Source organism: Chenopodium quinoa, unplaced genomic scaffold, assembly GCF_001683475.1.
Source record: "Chenopodium quinoa cultivar QQ74 unplaced genomic scaffold, ASM168347v1, whole genome shotgun sequence".
Taxonomy (NCBI): domain Eukaryota; kingdom Viridiplantae; phylum Streptophyta; class Magnoliopsida; order Caryophyllales; family Amaranthaceae; genus Chenopodium; species Chenopodium quinoa.
Genome location: NW_018743252.1, coordinates 303,608 through 304,370, shown reverse-complemented (window position 1 = coordinate 304,370; position 763 = coordinate 303,608). Strand labels below are relative to the sequence as shown.

Here is a 763-nt window from a genome sequence, read left to right as displayed (position 1 = left end):
GAAGTTGACTGATGAGGAGAACTTTGTGTTTGGACAATCGAGTACTACTTCGTCCAAAGAGGGGGCAATCTCAAAAATTGTCCTGTCTCTAGTGGGTAAATTACTTACTAGGAAACCGTTTAATGTTGAGGCCATGAAACGAGTGCTAAAGAATCTCTGGCGAATTGATGACAACGTTGCGATCCGTAACGTGAATACAAACCTGTTTATCTTTCAATTCTTTAATATGGATGACAGGAAAAAGGTGCTGGATGATAGGCCATGGGTTTTTGATAATCAAATTCTGCTATTGAAGGAGATTTGTGCCGATGAACAACCTTCGGAAGTTACGTTTGATTCATGCCCTTTCTGGATTAGGCTTATTGACGTGCCTTTTCGTTTATGTTCGATTAAGTTTGCTCGTGATGATGGGGACTGTATTGGAGAATGTTTGGAGGTAGACGAGTCTGGTCCCCTTTGCTGGGAGGAATATATGAGGGTTAAAGTGGTGGTGAATATCACTAAACCTCTTCGTAGGGGAATGAAAGTTGTTGTTGAGACTGGGAGCACCAAATGGGTTGGGTTTAAGTACGAGAGACTTGGAGATTTTTGCTATTATTGTGGTCGAATTGGGCATACAGATAAGGATTGTGAGGAGAAAGATACCTGTGATAGTGAATCGCCTGTGGTATTTCAGTACGGCCCTTTCTTGACTGTTTCACCTCATCGTTCGAAAGTCTCTAAGATTGAAAAGAAAGGGGGAAAAAGTGGATTGAAAATATGA

General features: G+C 41.4%; 1 protein-coding gene across 1 annotated transcript; it reads left to right on the top strand.

Annotated features, from left to right (window-relative positions):
• Positions 1–226: 226 nt before the first annotated feature.
• Positions 227–763, top strand: LOC110734813 (uncharacterized protein At4g02000-like). The gene has a single exon (XM_021914958.1). It carries the CDS (start codon positions 227–229, stop codon positions 761–763), a length of 537 nt encoding a protein of 178 aa, XP_021770650.1.

Excerpts from the sequence above, each read along its gene's own strand:
- LOC110734813 (XM_021914958.1), top strand. The coding sequence starts at position 227 with ATGGATGACAGGAAAAAGGTGCTGGATGATAGGCCATGGGTTTTTGAT.